This window comes from Choristoneura fumiferana, chromosome 12 (genome assembly GCF_025370935.1).
Source record: "Choristoneura fumiferana chromosome 12, NRCan_CFum_1, whole genome shotgun sequence".
NCBI classification, from domain to species: Eukaryota; Metazoa; Arthropoda; class Insecta; order Lepidoptera; family Tortricidae; genus Choristoneura; species Choristoneura fumiferana.
Genome location: NC_133483.1, coordinates 17,605,008 through 17,625,810, shown reverse-complemented (window position 1 = coordinate 17,625,810; position 20,803 = coordinate 17,605,008). Strand labels below are relative to the sequence as shown.

Below are 20,803 nucleotides of genomic sequence, written 5' to 3'. Positions count from 1 at the left end.
GGCAATACCGTGCAAACACAGTTACTTAGTATTCTTTACCTTTATAGCCTAGAACCTAAGTGAGGTTATATAAGTTTCCTCTCGGATGCAAGATTTATTCGAATCACGTGTCGTGGCGATCGAAAGTAAAATCGATTTCGCTAAATACAAGGCAATTGACAACAGTGTTGAGATGCCGAGTGAATCCTTGAATACGACAATGTAGCAAAAATACGGTTAAAGTAGACGTCTGAGTGCTGGTCACTGTCCTAGTAGTTGACATCTTTAATTTTTTGTCACTAGCAATAAAGGTGACAGCAGGGTGTTTTTTTGAATTTTGCCAGTGTCTAGTTGGTTTTGCCGTTGGACGGTAAAAAAAATCTAGAAAACGAAATATGAGAGAACGATGACTTGCTCTGATCTGAATTTACCGAGTGACAGTCGACAGCAGGGTGTCCTCTTTCGAGCAATTTGGACATTAGCATGTCAAACTTCACGATATTAAGTTATTGTTTTTTTTTATGATTTATATCAGCATTTCTATACTACAGATCTTAAACTACTTAAACACTAAAAGAGCTATTTTTTGGCCTGTTTATTCCTTAAGACTCTATTATGTATGTAATATTAGCTTTTCTTTATTTGTTACTTAAAAATATTAAGGTTACTTTTACCAGTTGAAAATATTGTCTTAGGTTTGTAATTCTTTATAAATATATATTTTAACCTAACGGTAGGTATAGCCAGATATAATGAATGTGTATTATGACGTCACTGGCTTTTGCCCTTTTGCCCATGCGTGGTACTCGGTTATCGCGCGCTGTTCCCTCGGGAACTGTGCATTTTACCGGGATAAAAGTAGCCTTATCTCTATGCCAAAAAACACGTTGATCCGTCTCTCCGTTTCGACGTGAAAGACGGACAATTATACAAACACACAAACTTACTAACACACACTTTCGCATTTATAATATTATACTTCGTTTTTTTTAGCATTAGAAAAAGGGTAAACAATCTTGACGAGTTTTATTGAAAAACGTTTAAAAAAAAACAATAACTATTACTTATGTTACCAAAAGAATGTAATGATTATAATGTACTTGCTATTTGTTACATTTATTTGCTGAGGCTTTTTTTCAAAAGTTTTTTTCAATAACAAGACACGTCAAGATCGCTTACCTTCTTTCTAATGCTAAAAAAATGAAGTATAGTATGGATAATTAAATACTTACATGTAGAGCGCTAGCTGTTACCCGCTACCTCCTCTGCGAAGAATTCGTTGTTCGTTATCCCGCGGCACTACGCAATTTTTTGACCTATGTGTCCCACCCACAAACAATAAAGTTATTTTTAGCAATGGCCAAAGGAACTTTTCTAAAATTCTGGAATTGAAATTGAACGCTAGACCTAATGGTTAACGCGAGCGCAGCCACAGGCAAGGGCTAGTTATGTATAAAATCCTAGACATTTGTCATCGACTTCATTCGCCATGGAATTTAACCCTAGGAAATAATTTTCAAACAATACAATATACTTTTGCTGGTACAATATTCTAAACAAAAGCGCTACCTACTGAAAACCATTATAGCAACAATTAACGCTAAGCTAACGTTCATCTATGGCTCGTTATATTCTATTCTATACTTAAAATACATAGAATACTAGAAGCAGCGTCACAATATACGCAGCTATGAAAAGTATGACCAGAATCAAAGTGAAAAATGTTACGAAATATATATTATGCTTGTTGCCGTGGAATACTAAATAAATGGCAAGTCCTTTTCTTATTCCGCGGTAGTTTAAAAAAATCCCTTGATAGTGTACTTTTATGATCCCCATTTACAAAACATCTGCTGAATTTCAAGTCTCTACTAGTCTCTAGGTACAGTGGTTTAAGTTGTCTCCTGTCTGTCATTCAGTCAGTCCAGTCCCGTATGTTTCTATTTAATGATTGTCTTCGTTATACTTTTTTAAGTTTATGAAAATACTGTCATGAATCAAGTGGCTGACTTCAAAATAATGAAGTATACAAAGACAGAAAGTCTTGGTAAAATACATTTTTTATTAACGGCGCCAGAGCAAGACATTTATATTTTTGTTTTCGTCGTAATTTTATTTAATTTTTTGCTTAGAAACTAGTGTTTGGAAAACAACAAAACTGCTATTTAATGTTACTCCTTAGGCCACAAAGTCCAAAAATAAAAAGTTTATGTCAATTCCTCACGGGAGTACACTAATGCAAATTCTATCGGAAATTTGGGAGATAGGTAGGTTCATGTTTCGAGTCAACACATTAGTATTATAAGTTTTGCTATCGTATAAAATGATTATTGGTTACTGAGTGAGCAAAAAGTGGAAGATTCTTTACCGATTTTTTATCTGATCACTTACACACAGCGCTGGATCTACGGCTTTTGAGCTGTGGTCTAAACTTGATATCGAGACAAATTATTTCAAATGCAAAAACGCTTTTGATTGTGACGGGAGAATAAAATATGTTGTGAAAAATCTTAAAAATGCCACAGCTAAGTCTGGCACCATAGTTAGAACCCCCATTCAAGGTCTTTGACTGTACAGACCTAAGTGACAATGAGCTGTGCAATACTACATTTATTTCGTATCTACTTGTCTAGAAACCATTCAGAGACTTAGGCACCATTTACTACCCAAATGCGTCAAGCTAAGCACCTGCAATGATGCGTCAAATTATCGGTTATGAATGAAGACGCGGGATATTTATGTTTCATTTAATGCTAATAAGCTTACCCCCTAAATTTGCACTTATTAAAATTATGTACAGACCTTAATATTCTCGTGATAATGATAAAGCATGTTTACAACATGTTCACCAATTTAATCATTTAAGCAAATTCATTTGTTATTATAGTGTCGAAATACGTCAATGGACGATAACCTCTCTGCGGGTGGCGTGGCCACACCTTTGGGATTAACTATACTTAGGCGTGTTTTATTTTATTAACCATAAATTTTACTGCAATGTTGTTTTGGAGTTAGTAAGTCTATCTCTCGTGAATGTTCTAGAATGAGAACAGACTATACCTACATAGATAAAAACGCTTTATAACAAAAAGTCTCAGGCCCTGGGCTAGAGTAAGAGGAAAAGCGGTCGCTCAAGGGTCCAGATGGCAACAGCGCCATTTTCGAGTTTGCAATGTAAAAAAGCCGTGATGGCCTAGTGGTTTGACCTATAGCCTCTGAAGCAGAGGATCGTGGGTTCAACCCCAGTTCGCACCGCTGAGTTTATCGAAACTCATGTGCGGAATTACATTTTTGAAATTTACCACGAGCTTTACGGTGAAGGAAAATATCGTGAGGGAACCTGCATAAACCTGCGAAGCAATTCAGTGGTGTGTATGAAGTTCGCAATCTGCATTGGGCCCGCGTGGGAACTCTACGGCCCAAGCCCTCTCATTCCGAGAGGAGGCCTGTGCCCAATAGTGAGGCGTATATATACTTATATAGGCTGGGGTAATGGTGATGATTGTGAAGTAATATGTTGATGGCGCCTTTTGAGAGGCGTGGAGATGATGTAGACAATTTCGCTCTACCTTGATCAAGAGCTAGCTGGGGCTGGAAGTCCTGACTGACTGAATTTTCAACATCCTTGGATCTAGAAAGCTGAAGTTTGCACGGAAGTTTCCATTATGATGCAGATAAGGATAAATTTAGCGAAATTCATGCAGGATAGGAATTCACAAAACCTTATTGATGAACTATAAAGTAACCCCTAATTCAAGAAATTATTTAAAACCTTATTGGATACTTCCAGTTATCCTATAAAAACCAATTAGAAAATGTCTGAAAATATTATTTTTTTCTTTCGGTCAATAATAGTAAACTTCTAAAAGGATCCCACACTGCGGAAAGGGACTGCAAGCACTGGATATACATAGATATCTGCAACGTTTTAACGTTTTTACGGAACTTTCAGTGCGCGAGTTCGACTCGCACTTGACTGTTTTTTTTCTTATTTTAATACAAGGCTACGTACTTAAACGGTTAACTATGTTATCTACAAAGATCATAACACTTAAAAATTAAAGTTATTGTCACTGGATAAAGATAAACTTAACACTTATCGAGGCCGCATTATGAACTACAGACAGTTATTTGTTTACATACTTAGATCTTATTTATCAGCTAATGTGGAAAAGAGGGTTTTGTTCTTTGAATAGATCCGCTTATAAACGGGTCTGTAAGGTAGTTAACCTCGATGACGTAGTCAGTTTAAAATTAATTATTATATTTTCACATCTGTTAAGTTAGATTATATAAGGTACTAGAAAATTAGGTGCTGATATTTTCAGGGTATGTTATTAATAACCTAAGAATCAATTATACACATAAATTATTTAAGTACTAGCTTTTGCCCGCGACTTCGTCCGCGTGGAATAGTAACTTTGGAAAGTATTTAATTTATTTAGGGTACCTATTCTGCCAATAATAGCACATAGAAACTTCTACGGTTTACTGAAAATAACCTATTTTAATACATTGCTTTATATCTAAACTAATAAAAAAAAAACATAAGTATTCTACCCTGCCAACACAAAAGGACTAATTCTTCATAGTGAGCTTTTGACATCTTACGTCCTTTATTGTAAGTTAGGAGGGTAGGATTATAATTAAGACGGCATTCTTACTAAGCATTGCTACACATATTTCCGATAAATATACTTATAGTAAATTTATTTGGAATTCCTTACGAACTTTCATCCCCATATTTTCAAATAGGTATGAAAAATGACGAAATTTGAAAAGAGCCGGAACAAATGTTTTTTAGGGTTCCGTACCTCAAAAGGAAAAAAATGGAACTCTTATAGGATGACTTTTCTGTCCGTACGTCCGTCTGTCCGTCAGGACCCTTTATCCCGTAAACGTGCGGAGTATTTATCGAGTTGAAATTAAAACCCTAAACTCAAAAATGTTATAGGGTACTTCCGGCTGTCCTAGAAACTTGAAATTTTGTATAAAGGAAGCTCTTATAGCAAATTTTATTCCCTTTAAAGCAAAATAAGTAAGAAAAAATCTGAAAATCATAATTTTTCATGTCTGACTGTCTATGTTAATAAGCCATGTAAAATGACCCCACATTGCGTACATTTTGCTTATGAGCTTGGCTCTGCTAACACTTGATATTCATACATACCTATGCACGGAACCCTTGATGCGCGAGTTCGAGTCGATTTTAACCGGTTTTTTTTGTTCTTATCGAATACCTAAACACAAAGATTCATCGATTTATCTGTGATAATGACGACGTTCCATATAATTTTTCATCCTATTTCATCCCCTCGCAGGTAAAATTTTCAAAAACCCTTGAACAAATATCTATTTATTTTTCAAAGTGCCCAAATGCCAAGTTTCATAAAGAACCATCGATTTATCTTCTACAATGTCGACCTTCATATAAACTTCCATCCCCTATTTCACCCTCACACAGGAATAATTTAAAAAAAAATGCGCGAAAATATATCTATTTATCTCTTATCACGTGCCCAAATGCCAAGTTTCATAAAGAACCATCGACTTATCTTCGAAAATGTCGATTTTACATATATAAACTTTCATCCCCTATTTCACCCCCAAACAGGAAGAATTTAAAAAAACGCTCGAACAATTATTTATCTCTTATCACACGCCCAAATACCAAGTTTCATAAAGAAACATCGATTTATCTTCAATAATGACGACCTTCCATATGAGGTTTCATCCCCTATTTCATCCCCTCACAGGTCGAATTTTCAAAAAAGCTAAAACACATACCGACTTATTTCTTATTAAGTGCCTAAATGCCAAGTTTCATGCTTTTATTTCTGACAGCGACGAACTTCCACCATATAAACTTTCACCCCCTATTTCAACCCCTTAAAGCCTTTTTTTCGCGATAAAAGATAGCCTATGTTCTTTCCCATGGTATATTCTATCTCTGTACCAAATTTCATCCAAATCGGTTCAGCGGTTTTTGCGTGAAAGCGTAACAGACAGACAGACAGACAGACAGACAGACAGACAGACAGACAGACAGAGTTACTTTCGCATTTATAATATTAGTATGGATAGTATGGATTGTGTGGTATTTTTTTGTTTAATACAAAAATACCATTCCGTCCAAAAATAATCATCCTTGCATTAACATTAACTGTTTTTTTTAATTTAATTTAATTGAAACTAATTAACAACGATGCAAATAATCGATCGTCAAAATATCCGCATCTGATTTTCTAGCACACACACTGTATATTATAGAGTCTCCCCAAACTTATCAATAGGTATAGAGAGACCCTATCGTTTATTAAAGTAAGTTTAACTTTTAATTCATTTAGGCCGTTTTGCAGGAAAAAATAAATCGAGATTTAGTAGTTAATGCAGGCTTAAGCTTGACAGTTCCATACAATTTGACACTACTAAACTGAGCTTAACGCTAACTCGAGATTTATGTGTTTCCAGCAAGTAGCCATTACATTTAGATACATTGGCATTTAAAACGCACCCGAAAACCAGCATGTGAAAATAAATAAATTCTAATTTCAAGCAACTGACACTTACAGAAATAAACCTTCTTTTCTTACCCATGACAGGTAAAAATTCGTTATGAAAATAATAGTTTATGTCTTGTGTGTGCCTGGTAAAGGCTTTCCAAGTGCTATAAAGCATAGCTTCTAACGTTTATGATTATGAATAGAGGGTTCATGAGTGCGTGCATATAGGTAAGGTTACACCATCGACCATAGGTTTTCCGTTACAAAGACAGGGCATGAACTTTGCTGCATGTCTATATACTTGGGTTTAACCCAGTCCTGATTGACAATCTCAAACCATAATAAATTGTTTTCGCAAGAAACGGATCACAATTTACCAACACAAAAAAAAGTCTTAGGATACTCGATCATTATTTCTAGACAAATTTGATGTCTTGAATCAGTGGTTCCTAATATGTCTAATATTGAAAATTAGATGTTTAAAACCGTCAAGGGATAAAAAATATCCCTATGTATATATATACTACTTTTTTACTACTATACTTTTGATGAGTATAATTTGGTTAGAGTGTTCAACTATGTTTGTACTTGCATTTAACGAACAGGTTTCATTAAATTAATTCGTCTTGATCTTTAACCTTCCAAATTCTTTCTTTCCAGAAAGGACTCGAAGCCCTTTGTATACAATGGCACGACCACTCCAGTTATCACCAAGACACCTTTACCACAGAAACCTCAAAACAGCAAGGCTGGACGAGGCAAGGCGTTCAGACAGATCTTAGCAGCATTCGTAGCTAATCTTGGCACTATTAATACTGGCATGGCCTTTGGTTTCTCAGCGACAGTATTACCTCAGCTTCAGAGCAATGAGTCTAGTATATACATAACGGATTCTCAAGCTAGTTGGATTGGTGAGTATTGAAAATTTCCTGGGAAGTATTTGTTTGTTAATGTATTTGGCTGATCCTGGTCGTTGTGTTAACATTTATAACTCAATTAGTTGCTAGGGGTAGAGTCGAGTCCATTGATTGTACATAATACATAAACTTATTTTGTATATTCATACGAGTATGTACTTGTACAATCTCCTGTGTTAATATCTGCCACCGCGGAGCGTGAACAAATATCTGACACGTCCTACCTGCCCTATAAATAGATTCGTATCACTAGATATTGCACGCTTTGTTGTGTCAGATATTGGTGCAGGTAACCTAAGTGTATTGTACTATCTTCCTGGTGTTTGTTAGTGTGACCATAACGAATACATACTGCAATATTTGCCCTGACTCTGATAACATTAATATTAACTTCTATTAACACTTCACTTCAATTCTTCTTCACTTTAGTCTTCTATTTTGTTACAGCCAGTCTTTCCTCGGCTGGTACCCCTGTGGGCTGCTTGCTCAGCGGATATCTCATGGACGCCATCGGACGCCGGCTCACGCTGATGATCACAGAAGTACCGCTCATAATGGGCTGGCTTCTCATCTCGTTCGCTACCAACATCAACATGATCTATATTGGTAAGTACATCAGATTTTGAAACAGGTTTTACAGATGACGTCATCAATTCATCATCTACACCGATTTCTGCTACGATGACTGCTTATGTCCTAATTAGTGGAGCCGTAACATAGCCGATTTTGGCTGCAAAATACGACCACAATACACAGTTACACACCCGTTAACAACAGTTTCGTTGTGGATGGATAACCCTAAAAAATTACCATTTTCTATACCTACTCCCTTAAAGCTTTATACCTAATTGAAAAGTTAGAGCAAAAAGCACTTTTCAGGTCTTTATTGGTATGATACCTGTATTTAAAAAAAAAACGGCCAAGTGCGAGTCGGACTCGCGCACCTAGGGTTACGTACACATATTTTTATTATATGATGTAACTAAAAATGTATGCTTTTCGGAATTTTTCCTTTATCTGTGCTATGAGTGAGACGTTGCTTCGTACCAAATTTCAAGATTCTGAGTTCACGGGAAATAACCTGTAGGTTTTGATTACCTTGCGAGTTTCGAAAATTTGCAGCATAAACGGCTGTATCTTTTGATTGCGTTGGCTTAGAAGTTTGATTTTTCACAGCTCCAAGGGACAGTACGGAACCCTAAAAAACACTGGTCTAGAACTAGTAAACTGTACTCCCAATCTGTATTATTTCCGAAAAATTGTATTATATTGTACTGTAAAACTCTTAATTGTACATAAAAACACATGAAAATAACAGAACACAGGATAATAAGATGTGTAAAATTCTTAGCTAAAATCTATAAACGCTGGAATAACTCATTGTCCTAGTTCTCCAACTAAAGTAATCGTTAAGCTTATCAAATTTTTAGAGGTGTATCCATATGATCGTTATACTTAAGATCCTTTTTACCCGACTGCAAGGAGAGGTATATGCGTTCTATATGAAATAATCTATTTTCTCTCATTTTCTTCGCGTCTATTGATTATTCACTCCATCTCCAGGCAGACTGCTAGTGGGTCTCGGCTCCGGCATGGTGGGTGCTCCCGCCAGAGTGTACACTTGCGAAGTCTCTCAGCCCCATCTTCGGGGTATGCTCGGCGCGCTCGCCTCTGTTGGAGTATCCACTGGCGTTCTCATACAGGTTTGCTTATACTTTATTGTTAATACACAACACGTATATACATCTAGCGTGATGTTTGTGTGTTATCGTTTTAGTCAAACGTAAACGCATATTCTGTGAGTTCATCCAGCTGCCTATTACGATTCAAAATATAAAGCCCCTTAAAAAGAAAACAGATGAGACAAGCGGAACGATGGGAAGAGCTCTTCAAATCTGAATCATTCGCCATCAAAATTACGTATTTCCTGCACTATTTTCCCAGTAATCGTCATTTAACAAATAAACGGTTGTGCAATACTATGCATGTAATTGTATCCACTGTTTATCCGAAGCACTCTAATAACCAAACCATACAAACAGGGATCGATCGTGATCTCGAACAAAAACGTCACAGAGGTGCTAATTATCCAACAAATGTCGCCTGTTTCCTTAATTACGTAATTAACGTAGCAGTTACAGCACAATGTACACGCCCACAAAACAGCTTTGTTGTATATGCAAATGAATTAAGACAATAGATCGTTTTCTGCGGTAGCTTTGCGACGATCGTTTATGCGTCGTAGGAATGTACACCTTCTTAATTGCTCATCAGTTTACTATTTGAAGTATTGTTTTTTTGCCACGCAGGCTCTGGCCTCTAAAAGTGAAACAATTTCACGACGCAGAAGACAATGAGGTTATTTCTACGTTTCACGAAATACTGGAATTGAACGCAATTATAAGATTTGAGGTTTACAAAGTTTAGTTTAGTTAGAAATTTGGAAAATATCTAGAAAATAACATTATTTAGGGACCACTAACACTATAATGACTAGGTGTACATTAAGCCCGATAAGGAACTTATGTCATTGCTAAGACCCTATACTATGAAGTGCAAAATTCGAACTAAGTATCTTGCTGTAGCCACACTTATATTATTAATACGAGAGTGAGAGGGACGGTACGATATCATCTTCGATTTTGGAATTTCGTATTAGCCCCCTGTCCAGTTTAACCGTAGACTTTATATAATTATATTTTTATACCTAGTCTATCTAATTAGATACATAAAGTCTATGGCCTGACTGGAACAGAGGAATGACACACGTTCCTTATCTATAGAACCTATATAATGTAATACAACGTGGTGTGGTTACAGTGGTTGCAATTCTCCCCGAACGTTGTTATTTTCTAGCGCAATTTTTTCAGCTTTCGTAGTCGCCACTACTCCATAAGATAAGAGGGCTTGAAAATATTATAAGTTTAAGTAGGTGTGTCCCGGAACACTGGTTAATGCCAATGGCATAGTCAATGTTAACTTATGGCTTTGTTGACTCTCCTCTGACATGTTTGGCCTATCCATGTTCCATAGCTAGATAGTCATCTAATTTCAGCCCATCCATTATATTGTCAGTTTGTTTTCTACGGATCACTGGTTCGAAGGAAAATTTTGGTATGTTAAAAATAAGTTCCTCATGTCTCAAGGTTGTGACGCCTTCCGCTAATTGCGACTCAGCCTTTTCCACTCTTGTGAGATCTGATTTTGCTTGCCATGAACCACGTAGTGTAAGTGAATCAAACACTTACCTTATATGAACCTCTACATTATACTTAACAGCTCTATACAACAGTGTTCTATTTTTTTTTCACATTACCAAGGATATGCAGTTTGTATGGTTTACTAATGTTTCGGCGAATAACGTTTGGCAACCTGTTTCATTTCGCAACTTTTCATTTCCCAACTGTTTAATATTTCTGAAACTGTAAATATTGCAGGATTTTTATAAAACTAACCTAACCTAACCTAAAGGGACGATGGCCCTGAAATAAATCCTGAAATATTTACAGTTTTAGAGTATGCGAAGTGAAAAGTTGCGAAATGAAACAGGTTGCCAAACGTTACGTTGCGAAAAGAAATCTAGATGTCTAGGGACACTGCTATTACGTAATTATTTGAGCTTAACTTGAAGCGTAGAATTCCATATTTAGAGGATTTATGTTAAGGGTCCTCTCACGACGCCTCATTCATCGCAGACTTGCTAATTTCCGCATTTTTTAGACGCCTATGTTAAAAATCACGTGAATTTATTAATATTTCTATACATATTGGTATTTGCGCCGTAGCAATTGCTTACTTTTATAGGAAAAAAATTATACAAGTACCCAATCATCATCTTCTTTATTAACGTGTCCATGGAACAAGTTACAACTAGGTACGTACCTAATAGAATCATCAACAAGCCTGCTCACCGCCGTTGGTGTCAGCAGCAATCACAAAGTTTGAGTGCAAACCGCTAAAGAGAATCACTATAATGTCAAAAATAGCGGGGAGGATATTTGCACTTCGTAATAGTAAAATAATTATGCAGATGATGATGATGATGATGATGACAATGATGATGATGTCCTCCTAGATGTGTATTCAAATGGGACAACTTATCAAGATGAGTTCGCCTAAGCTGGATGGAGGCTGGGATGGGCGCAAGCATGACTAGCTAAACAGGACTTTATTTTGGAAGTTGTTATACTCGTAGGTGTAATCACGGGAAGGCTTGGGTCGAGCTTCACGTACAATAATAGTTTTGCTGAATTTTCAAATTTCCTTCAGTTGTCTAAGCAGTACTAAAATAAACGGTCAACTCAAATTCAAAGGCAAACGACACCGCGTGACTAGTGACACACCTCTGTCACGCTTTGTCCAAAAATATATTACACGTTACCGTGAACGGCGCGAATTGTCATCCATTGTGTTCGATAATTCATTTAATGATGCAGGTCTTTTTCCATCTACGTAATTCTAGGCGACGGTTTTTTTAAGTTCAGATATGTCATAGCTCACAAAACTAATGAAAACCATTGTCCGAATACAGCTGAGTACACACATACAAGCGTTATATCCTCTTTTCTCCCGTTCTGAAAGGCATTAGGTTGTCATATTCTTCAACCTCACGTTAACATGTCAGAGACTTAAATGGTTTTCTTTAGCACGTTTCATTTTCGGCTCGTTAATTAACATTTTTATAATAATATCGCAAAAAAATCACGAAATTATGTTTAAGTCATCTTTTCGGAAGATGAGAGGATGATGAGATGGCGAGTTGAAACGTTTTGTAATTTTTTAAAAGTCAAAACCTTTGTAGCAACACCAGTTATAACGACATATCGGATATAACGACCAAAAAATAATTTTAACACTATCTTATATACCAAAGTAACACTGGTTATAACGTCCAACCGTGTATAACGACCAAATATTGCTGTTCCTTCAATGTCGTTATAAACATGACGTTTATAACAACAACGAAGGGACAGTCGTATTTTCGTCGTTGATTCCGGTAATCGTTATAACCAGTGTTATATTAGTATATAAGATTGCGTTGGGACTTATTTCTTGGTCGTTACACCCGATAATATGTCGTTATAAATGATTTCTTTATAAACGGTTTTCACCGCTTATGTCTCGCCAGAGCTTAAGTAATATTATGTACCTGTAATATTATTGTTGCTAAGTATCAAAAGCATACAAATAAGTATCACTAATTACACCACTAAACTAGTAGCAAAACAGTCAATATTTTTACAGCCTGCACGTAGCTGTCACACGTTTCAACTCTGATAGCGATAATTTAAAATTTACTTAATAAAATTAGATATGTCGCACGCGCAAACAAACAGGCAAATACCGGCTGTTTGTCGCTAAACTGAGCTGAGCACACAGGATACTCGTGATAACACCATTAGGTATCGGTGTTTGCGCTGATTATAAATATAGCATTTTTTTTTATGAAAACCGATGACACGACTGTTAAAGAATTTTAGAATGTAATATATAAATATGCTATTTAAAGGAAATAAAAAACATCAAGTAACAATTGAATTGTAATAAAAAATATTACATTAAATATGAAAGAAGAAATTAAACTACTAAATAAAAACTAATTCAGTAAAACTAAATAAAATCTAGAAATAGCATTGTGCCCAAAATGCTGGCAGCTTTTCCTTGTTTAATAAATAGCCATGCTAATTAATTGAGAGAGATACTTAGCTGCCTGCCTTTTGGTGTCCGGTTGAGTATACCAGGCGCTTTTGCAAATCCTTCGAGTTGATGTGCGCCAGGGCCCCATGGACCTAGGGTCTCAAAGACGATAGATATAATAATATGATTGTCAAGAAATATAAATGTGACTTAATTAGCTGAGGTTAAAACGTCATACTGAACAGTACTGAACTTGTATGACTTTTTACACCAAACAATTTTATTGACTTTTTACTTGTATGACGTTTTGTCACCAAATTAGTTTTAAATATTATTGATTATAAATATGTATGTTAGTCTGTAAGGTATTTATTGTTTGGGCCAAGTTGCCCGAAATAAATGAATGAATGAATTAATTTATTAAAAATAATGTATATGTATGAAAATATGTATTTCATTTATTATCAGTTTCGTAGTTAAAAGTAAATTCTTCTTTACAATTATATGCGTCAGCGAACCTAAAATATTACAATTTTATCAGGACATATTTTTCCTGTAATTCTATTATTATAGGTGTCTCAAATCGTAATTTTGTCTTACCACTAGTTAGTTTTCTTGCCAATTACTGTATTAAAACGAGATGTGTTTCAATACAGTTAGATATTGGCAATTTCCATTGTATGGCCTCTTATAATGAAACGCGCTCATATCTACTATATAGCGCCGTTTTAATCAAAGAGTTCAAGGTCTTGAAGTGATCTACCGCTACATGTATATTGATTATTGTCCCTAATATGTGTAGGTATACTTTTCCACCAATGGGGTTAAAATAGCACAGAGTAAATATAATACCAATAGATCACTATCAAATCCAGAAATTTTACTTTTCGTTTTTTAAGTTTTATGGTTTTCCTGTTATTTTTTTAATTTATTAATAAGTAAGGTGAATATTTCAGCTGGTGGATATTGTATCTAAGCCGTCTGATGACGTCATTACGACGCCATGTTCTTTTTCGGCCATTTTACATGATTTTACGTTGTGTTCGCCAGAAGACTGTCTTCGGATTTTATTTAGAAAAAAAGTCACGCCAAGCCAAGATTCAAAATCATTGAAATATTTATTTACAAAATAAAATTCAGCAACTCGGCTAGACAATTGTAGCTCTTACGAGATAATATTTTAGAGCGATAGCGCCACCCCAGGGGCTATTGTAGCTTTTTTCAATTTTCAACTATTTTACCGCTAACCTAAAAGTATTTTGCTAGTTATATTATTAATCTGAAGAGTTATATAAATGGGTGAGATTTGTTTGCAAAATATTACTGTAAGATATAAAATGATAAAATTATAAGAATTCTAAGATATATCTTTTTTTTGTTTAGTTACAATAGTCCCGGATCACCTTACCATTTAATTTAAAATACTCACCGAATAGAACCAAAATTCGTAAAAACTAAAATTGAAAATAACTATTTCGAGAACAGAGAAAAAATTCGCTATATTTATGTAGGTACTAATTGCCCAAGTTAATGTATGTAAGTACAGGCACCTGCATTTATCTGCCACAGCGGAGCGTGCAAAAATATATAACACTACGTCCTACCGGCTCTAGAAATAGAGTCTTATCAAATATTAATGCTCGCTTTGTTCTATCATGTATTGGTGCTGATCACTGTAGGCACGCATGACTTCTGGTAGAACACCAGTTCTAGTTTTGGTACATAGAGTTAATAAAGATGTTAAAATTACACCAATAGAAACCAACCGTTCATACGAGATCTGTGTGTGGATATTTTTGAACAGTGGCTTGTATTTCTTTGTTAATATTGGCGTCCTTGACTGTACTTGACCGATTGCTAGTCGTTGCCTCTTTTGTAACTTACGCCTTATCATGTTCCAGTACGTCGTCGGCAGTGTGACGTCATGGAACGTGCTCGCGGGAGTTAGCGCGATCATCCCCATAGTATCTCTTCTCGGGACGATCCTTCTGCCAGAGACACCGAACTATCTCTTCGGTCAGGAAAAGATGGCCCAAGCTGAGAGCTCATTGGTGAAGCTAAGAGGATCCACCTGCAACATAGACGAGGAAATACAGAGGATGATAACGTTTAAAGAGAAGAATCATGTTGAACCGTATGTATTCGTTTTTTAACTAAAATAAAATACTACTAGGTATGCAAAGCTAATAACGTGGAGGATCAGTATAGGATTTACCAAAATTTAAGCTAAATACAAGATATTGTAATTAGATACAGTTATCGATCTAACAAGCAAGCAGATCATCAAAATAAATCACAAGTAGGTACACAACATTTTTACGGAGATTTTATTTCATACGATACTGTGTCGGTAGCTATTATTTAAAAGTTATATAAATGCGAAGTGTCTATCTATTGAATTGCAGAGATTCCCATAGTAACCCGTTTTTATGTTAGGTACACCGTGTACACTTAAGCAAATGAAGAGTCCGAAAGATTGTATCTAGCTTATTAAATTGCCAAGACGAATTTGTGACGATATTTTAGCAGTTATTGTACATAAAATATAAATGCTGTTGAAAGAACATCAATATTGAGCAGCTGTGTAAACAGAGATTATGATAGTATAGCGAATTGGGCCGTCGTTTCTAGCTTGGCAAACACATTTCGTTTTATACTTTTAAAAGCTGTAGCCCTAGTTTTTATTCGAAATGAATTTACTAGGTAAACAACAGTCGTATGTCTTGATTATTGTAAGTTTTCTGAATTTCAATTGAGATTGGTTAAGTTTGTTGTAATACCGGGTGTGGCCTGTAATACGAGCAAATAATTAAACCACAGATCGTACTCGTCAAAGTGAACAACATCAGTTCAGCGACTTTTATAAATAATGGAGTCTTTAGATTTTCTTTTTTTCATACAAATTAAATACTGTTATCAATGTACGCCATCCTAAAACCCAACTGACGTCGCCTGTCATGCTACAAACATCAAACAGTTTGCTTTACATTGCTTCTTCCAATAAACTTTAAAGTGTAATAATGAGTACTGCCTTTTCGCAACGTAACGTTTGGCAACCTGTTTCATTTCGCAAACTATAAAACTGTAAATATTTCAGGATTTATTTCAGGGCCATTGTGTAGAGCCCTTTAGGTTAGGTTAGGTTAGTTTTATAAAAATCCTGAAATATTTACAGTTTCAGAAATATTAAACAGTTGGGAAATAAAAAGTTGCGAAATGAAACAGGTTGCCAAACGTTATTCGCCGAAACATTAGTAATAAAAATGAAAAAAAAAAAAATTTTTAAAATTCGCTGAATTAATGTTGTTCAGATTGTCGAGTACGATCTATGTTTTAATTATTTGCTCTTGTTAAAAGTCACATCCGTTATATACTTAAACAAGCTGTCAAAGTTAAAACCACCATCTTGCTCGCTAATTCTGCCGTGAAGCAGCAGTGTTTGCACTGTTGTGTTTCGGCGTGGAGAATAAGACAGCCGGTGAAATTACTGGCACTTGAGGTATCCCATCTTAGGCCTCTAGGTTGGCAACGCATCTGCAATACCTCTGGTGTTGCAGATGTTTATGAGCGTTGGTGATCTCTTACCATCAGGAGACCCACTTGCTCGTTTGCCATCCAGTCGAATAAAAAAAAAACAATCGGGAGGAAACAAAATTAATGGGATTCGTCACAGTTGTTGAGGCAATTAAAAGTATCTAGCCAACATAGAGTTCTTTTTTGGTACGAGTACACCCTACGGCCCGCTTCACACGCACACGGGCACGGCACGGTCGCTGTGCCGTGTTTAAGTAGAAATGTATGAGCTACATACATAGACAGCTTTCACATGGCACGGCGATCGTGTCGTGTTTAAGTAGAAATATATGAGCTACATAGACAGCTTTCACATGGCACGGCGACCGTGCCGTTACTATGCCATGTGAAAGCTATGTCTATGTAGCTCATACATTTCTATTTCTACTTAAACACGGCACGGCGACCGTGCCGTGTCCGTGTGCATGTGAAGCGGGCCTACGTGTACAGTCGAATTCTTATATAAGTACTTCTGAGCCAAAATTTTATCAAAAATATTAGATCACAACTCTTTCCTTAGCAGTATAGTTAGCGTGTTCAGATGTTTTTGATTGAATTTTCGCTCAGAAGTATAAGAACTCGAGTGTACATCAGAAATGTGTGTAAGATCCGCCAGCTTTATTTTTTGCTGAGTTTTAATGAGGATTGAGCGATCTATTTCGTTAACTTTACAATATCTGCGTCCCATTGCTCTTTATTCTATCCCCTACAAATTCTGCTGGACTTTTTTTAAAGGACACTATGATTTACTTTCAGACTGACGAGTGTAAAGGAGTACGTAAAGGCGCTGCTGTCTCCCTCAGCGCTGAAGCCGTTCGCTATCCTCGCGATCTACTTCTTTGTGTACCAGTGGTGCGGCGTCAACATCATCACATTTTACGCTGTTGAGGTTTTTGAGGTGCATACATACAATTAAACTACTTTGCTAATGTCGTTGGGAACTCGAAACAAAAGATCGGTTTTCTTCTTCTTTCTCATAAATATGAATATTCATGCAACCGAAGAAAAAGAATAATTGGGAAAGTCATCTGCGTTATTTTTTAACCCCCGACGCAAAAAGAGGAGTGTTATAAGTTTGACCGCTATGTTTGTCTGTGTTTCTGTATGTCTGTCTGTGGCACCGTAGCTCTTAAACGGGTGAACCGATTTGAATACGGATTCTTTTATTCGAAAGCAGTGTTTCTTAGACATGTTTTATCAAAACCGGTTCAGCCGTGTTTGAGATATTAAACTTTGAGGTAACAATATCGGTGGTTTTCCAACTTTTCGTTGGTTAGGTTATTAGCTAATTTATTCAAGTCTTTAAGTTTATGATTTTAATACACATTATATAATATCATCATCCCAGCCTATATACGTCCCACTGTTGGGCACAGGCCTCCTCTCAGAACAAGAGGGCTTGGGCCATAGTTCCCACGCGGGCCCAGTGCGGATTGGGAACTTCACACGCACCATTGAATTGCTTCGCAGGTTTGTGCAGGTTTCCTCACGATGTTTTCCTTCACCGCAAAGCTGGTGGTAAATTTCAAATGTAATTCCGCACATGAATTTCGAAAAACTCAGAGGTGCGAGCCGGGGTTTGAACCCACGACCCTCTGTTTGAGAGGCGATAGGTCAAACCACTAGGCCACCACGGCTTTTTTATAATATCCTAGTAGTTAAATACGCATTGGTAAATTTATAAGTACACAGTTGCAATTGTTTTATGCGTCACAAAGTTGGTAGATTGCGCCATTGGCAAGAGGTCCGTTTCTACGTAACATAAGTCTTCTTTACAATTAGGTTCCTTTAGCTACGAGTATAAAACGAGTCGTGCCACAATGTCAAACGGACCTTACGATAAACAACATTTATTGCTCTACCATTTCTACCTGTCAAAAAACACTCCTTGACGCAAGAACACATCATTACAGAAATCAGGTGCCGCATGGAACAAGTACTGGCTGACTATATGCGTGGGCATAATTCGACTTATATTCACTGTCGTCGGCTGTATACTCTGTCGGCGATGCGGCAGGCGCCCACTGACCTTTGTTTCTGGTGAGGCATCTTTCTGTTTTCTCGGTCCTTATTTGGTTACTTTACATTTGGCAACTTTATTAGAATCTCTTCCTGCTCCCTGATTGAAACTGTGTCACTGAGATTGTGGTTCAAAACAAAAATGATATAAAAGAGCTTTACGCTTACGCTTATGTGTGTAGCTAGCTGGCAGTGGCTTCAACCGTTTTGCTTTTTGTAGACTTTAAAAATGAAACCCCAGAATTACTTATACGTAATTGTACTATTTTAATTAATTTAAAAACATCCCAAAAATTACAACTCCCAACCGTATTCGTATCGTATATCTTTGCCAAGTTTATTCTTTCATTCTTCTTCCCTTTCTCCACTACTTCCATGGACTAGAGCCCAAAGCAATATTTTATCTAAAATTATCTTTCTACAATATATTTGATGACAAGTATGGCAAATGTTAGTGTACTCTAACTGCAAAGTGCTGCATCCTAAGACATGACATGTCTTTACTCAAGCTTCTCTTGTCTTCCGCCGTGCCAACCGAAATTGTTTACTCCTTACCACTGCTAGCTAGATGTTCGTAAATTTCACCGTCATGTCAGGACGTGCATTATTAGGTCTTACAATCCAAAAAGTATACCGCAGTAACTTTACTTACCATTTTTATTCCAGCTGTCGGTTGCGGTTCAACGATGGTGGTGCTCTCAGTATACATGTACTTCGTGCACCAATGGGAGCAGACTGGGGAGCAACCACAGCACTCCTGGATCCCAGTAGTCGCTATCTTTGTATTCACCATTTCCTGCACGCTCGGGTTCCTCATTGTGCCCTGGGTTATGATTGGAGAGGTGTATCCTTCACAGGTAGGCTTCATTAATTCAGTCCACATCCACCCACTGCTGAGTAAAGGTCTCTTCATTTTCACGCCACTTTGACCTCTGCTAATCTCATCAACAGTTAGGTAGGCTTCACTAATATTATTTCTATTTTATGTATCGTTTTTCATAATTTTCGTTGTCATAAAGTAATCAATTTCTGAAACATTATTTTCTTCAGAATTGATATTAAACTAATCTAACTTAACCTATTGCATTCTGTAAGATGATATTTTATAAATTCGTGGAAAGAGCACGATTACATCTGTATATTAAGCCAAACGTTGTTGTGGTAATAAGTGAAATTATATGGCAAAATAAATTATCGTAAGTGAAGTAATTTACAATTATTATTAGACTGTAATACTGTCAGCAATAAGAGCTTAAAAACGTTTTTATTTCAAGGTACGGGGTATAGTTGGCGGCATGACGACGATGACAGCCCACCTCTCCGTGTTCTCAGTAGTCAAAACTTTCCCTTTCCTCAAAGACCAGCTCAACTACTACGGGGCCTTCGCAGTATACGGTGTCATGTCTATTGGGAGTAAGTCTTCATTTTTAACCCCCGACGCAAAAAGAAGGGTGTTATAAGTTTCACCGCTGTGTGTCTGTCTGTGGCACCGTAGCTCTTAAACGGATGAACCGATTTGAATGCGGTTTTTTTAACTGAAAGCAGGTTATCTAGCAATGGTTTTTAGGTATGTTTGATCAAAATCGGTTCAGCCGTTTTTGAGATATTGAACTTTGAAGTGACAAAATCGGCGGTTTTTCAACTTTTTGTTAGTTATTTAAAGTGTCTTTGGTTATTATTATAAAAGCGATTCTAGAAACGTGGTCAGAACCAGCGGCGTAGCGTGGGTAACAGCCGCCCGGGGCGAAAAAAAACTTTGCCGTCCTTTTATTTAGGGTACTTATTCGAATCGATCCGAATCGTATTTGCGACATTTTTTTTTGTTATGGAATTATCATCATATTCATCATCATCCCAGCCTATACACGTCCCACGCGGGCCCAGTGAGGATTGGGATCTTCACATTCAATTTTTATGGTATTTTGTCGCCACCTAAATGTGAATCCCGGGGCGGACTGCCCCCCTCCGCCCCAACTACGCTACACCACTGATTGTGATCGTGAACCCTAACGATCTCAGGAAACAGGTAGCGCGTAGAGGCTGCAACACTAGGCACTCTCGCTCTCCTCTGTATTCTTTATTCTGCGGAAATTCATGGAAATCATGATACTTTTTTTTATTATTATAACCAACTACGGCATACTACCTGTATGCTGAATTTGGAGTCTCTAATAA

The 20,803-nt window shown here is 36.7% G+C and overlaps 1 protein-coding gene across 3 annotated transcripts in view; it reads left to right on the top strand.

Annotated features, from left to right (window-relative positions):
* The window catches only part of LOC141433531 (facilitated trehalose transporter Tret1-like), a 36,869-nt gene that overhangs the window by 13,827 nt on the left and 2,239 nt on the right, over positions 1–20,803 (top strand). For all 3 annotated transcript variants that reach the window (XM_074095607.1, XM_074095605.1, XM_074095606.1), the window contains 8 exons: positions 7,143–7,393; positions 7,847–8,005; positions 8,963–9,102; positions 14,938–15,170; positions 17,366–17,507; positions 18,523–18,649; positions 19,295–19,485; positions 19,903–20,041. In XM_074095607.1, the coding sequence (XP_073951708.1) occupies positions 7,143–7,393; positions 7,847–8,005; positions 8,963–9,102; positions 14,938–15,170; positions 17,366–17,507; positions 18,523–18,649; positions 19,295–19,485; positions 19,903–20,041 (1,382 nt within the window). The remainder of the gene's footprint in view (positions 1–7,142; positions 7,394–7,846; positions 8,006–8,962; positions 9,103–14,937; positions 15,171–17,365; positions 17,508–18,522; positions 18,650–19,294; positions 19,486–19,902; positions 20,042–20,803) is intronic.